This window comes from Henckelia pumila, chromosome 3 (assembly GCF_033568475.1).
Source record: "Henckelia pumila isolate YLH828 chromosome 3, ASM3356847v2, whole genome shotgun sequence".
Taxonomy (NCBI): Eukaryota; Viridiplantae; Streptophyta; class Magnoliopsida; order Lamiales; family Gesneriaceae; genus Henckelia; species Henckelia pumila.
Window position 1 is genome coordinate 28,528,285 of NC_133122.1, and position 2,219 is coordinate 28,530,503.

General features: G+C 35.7%; 1 protein-coding gene across 1 annotated transcript; it reads right to left on the minus strand.

The window, feature by feature from the left end:
* Positions 1 to 218: 218 nt before the first annotated feature.
* LOC140888343 (mitogen-activated protein kinase kinase kinase 20-like) lies at positions 219 to 1,196 on the minus strand. The gene has a single exon (XM_073296022.1). It carries the CDS (start codon positions 1,194 to 1,196, stop codon positions 219 to 221), a length of 978 nt encoding a protein of 325 aa, XP_073152123.1.
* Positions 1,197 to 2,219: the final 1,023 nt, after the last annotated feature.

Sequence of the window (2,219 nt, forward strand, 5' to 3'; positions counted from 1 at the left end):
CTAATTAATCCACAACAACATGTTCAAATTAAATGCTTATGTATACGGCCTGTTAGAAGATAGATATTAATGAGTCTGTTAAAAAGAAATGTATACAATTAAGTAATTCGATCGACCGATCCATTTACAACGTACTCCAATAATATTCTTCATTTTCTTAATTTGAATATTATATATATATATATATATATATATATATATTAATTACACACACAGGACTAGCTAACTGCTGCCGAATGATGGAGATGAAAGCAGGTGGGGACCAACGAGCTGATGCCGTGAAACAATCTTGATGCGAGATGATGGTGGTGGTGGTGGCGGCGGCGGCTGCTGCTGCATCTTCCGGCAAGAGGGGCGGCTTTGATGAAGGGATGATCAAGAAGCATGTGGGCAGTACATCTTGATGTTGGATCCTTAACAAAACATTTTTTGAGAAAATCCATGGCCTCTTTGGAAATCAGCTTCCTCGGCATCTCCGGAATCTGATCGCTACAACCGATTTTCATCATCACATCAACGGCATTCATACATGATTTATCAAACTTCCAAGGGGAATTATTCCCTGTCAACATGGACAAAACGGTGCATCCCAAAGACCAAACATCCGATTGAGGTACGTATGTTTGATTGGATATCGACTCCGGCGCTGCATAAAGAACAGTACCCCTGAAACCCCCATCATCATCATCTTCGTCTTCGCCGCCTCGGCCACGCATGTTAAGAGCACTTCCAAGGTCTGCGAGCTTCGCAGTATCTTCAACACCAGCTTCTTTAACGATGAGGATATTGTGGGGCTTAATGTCGCAGTGCACGTACCCCATTGCGTGCATATGAGAAAGAGCCACGAGAATTGATCTCGTGTGCTTCTTCACAAGAGGCTCCGGCAAGCCTTTTCCGGCGTTAGAAGACTTGTTGATCTCGCCGGCCAAACAACCTCCGGAGGCGTACTCGAGAAAGATATTGTACAACTCCTGACCATCTTCTTGGGACGTCTCGTCCCCGAAACATCGGATGATGAACGGACAATTGTTGAAACGATCCAACAACTTCTTTTCTTTCACTAGTGATTTGCATTCCGATGATTTTGATGATTTTACAGCAACCACCAGGCAGCTGCTATCTTCTTGTTGGATTACGCCTTTGCTCACAAAAGCGAAACCACCTCTTCCCAATTCTTCTCCTCTAATCCAATGCATTTCTTCGTGTGTTTCTTGCGTACGTTCTTTTCAGAATTTGGTTTAAGATGAAAAAGCTAGAATGGATCGGAAGGTGTTTATATAGAGGGAATTCCCGAGCGCTTACAATTTGTATTCTGTGAGGAGTTTGGTTTTCTAATTAGGATGGGATTTTCATTGATTGCCTAATTAGGAGACCAATTTAAAATTTACAAGTTCAATGTAATTTGCTTTTAAAATCAAATTTACGAGTTTAAAATGTGATCACATTTGTAGCTTTTGCAAATTTATATTAAATATTTTCAAATTTACGAGTTTAAAATGTTGACAAAATTTTAATATTTGTAAAGGGGATAATATATGTCTTCACCCCAAAATTATATGGCCCCTTTGGTTTTTTTTTTTTTGTTGAAGACGTTTTTTTAGTTTTTTTTTTCCTTGTTCCTATTATATATTTTCCCAAACTTTAATTCCAAATCCAATTTTAAATTCAAATCCAATTCAAATTCCAATTTTTAAAAGAACCAAACACATTGTTAGGAATATAACTAACATCAATATTTTTTCAGTGTATTTTGCAAATTATAGCTTCTAAACTTTTTCTACAAATATTTTTATTTATAATATATTATCGACATAATCCTTTCTACAAGATGATAATATTTATCACTAATTCATTATTTTTAAATTTTTATAACAATTACAATGAGTAAAATAGAAAAAAAAAACATATAAATTACAATTCCAAAATGAAAATTTACCCTAGAAGAATTTCCTTGTTTTTTTCGGATGTTATCTGAAGTAGTAGTTAGATAATTTCCGATAGATGCACATGAAGTAAAATTGTACTGTTTTACTTCGCATTAAAACGAAAGTAATAGGAAGATAATTACATAAGTCTTTGCCCAGTCCATGAAACCCCAAACCGATTTGAAATTGTTTCACTGTCGAAGTAAAAACACGTGTATTACTTCATCAATTTCATAAAATTGAAAAGTAATTGATCCTCGATTACTTCACGAATTATATAATTATCGAAGTAAA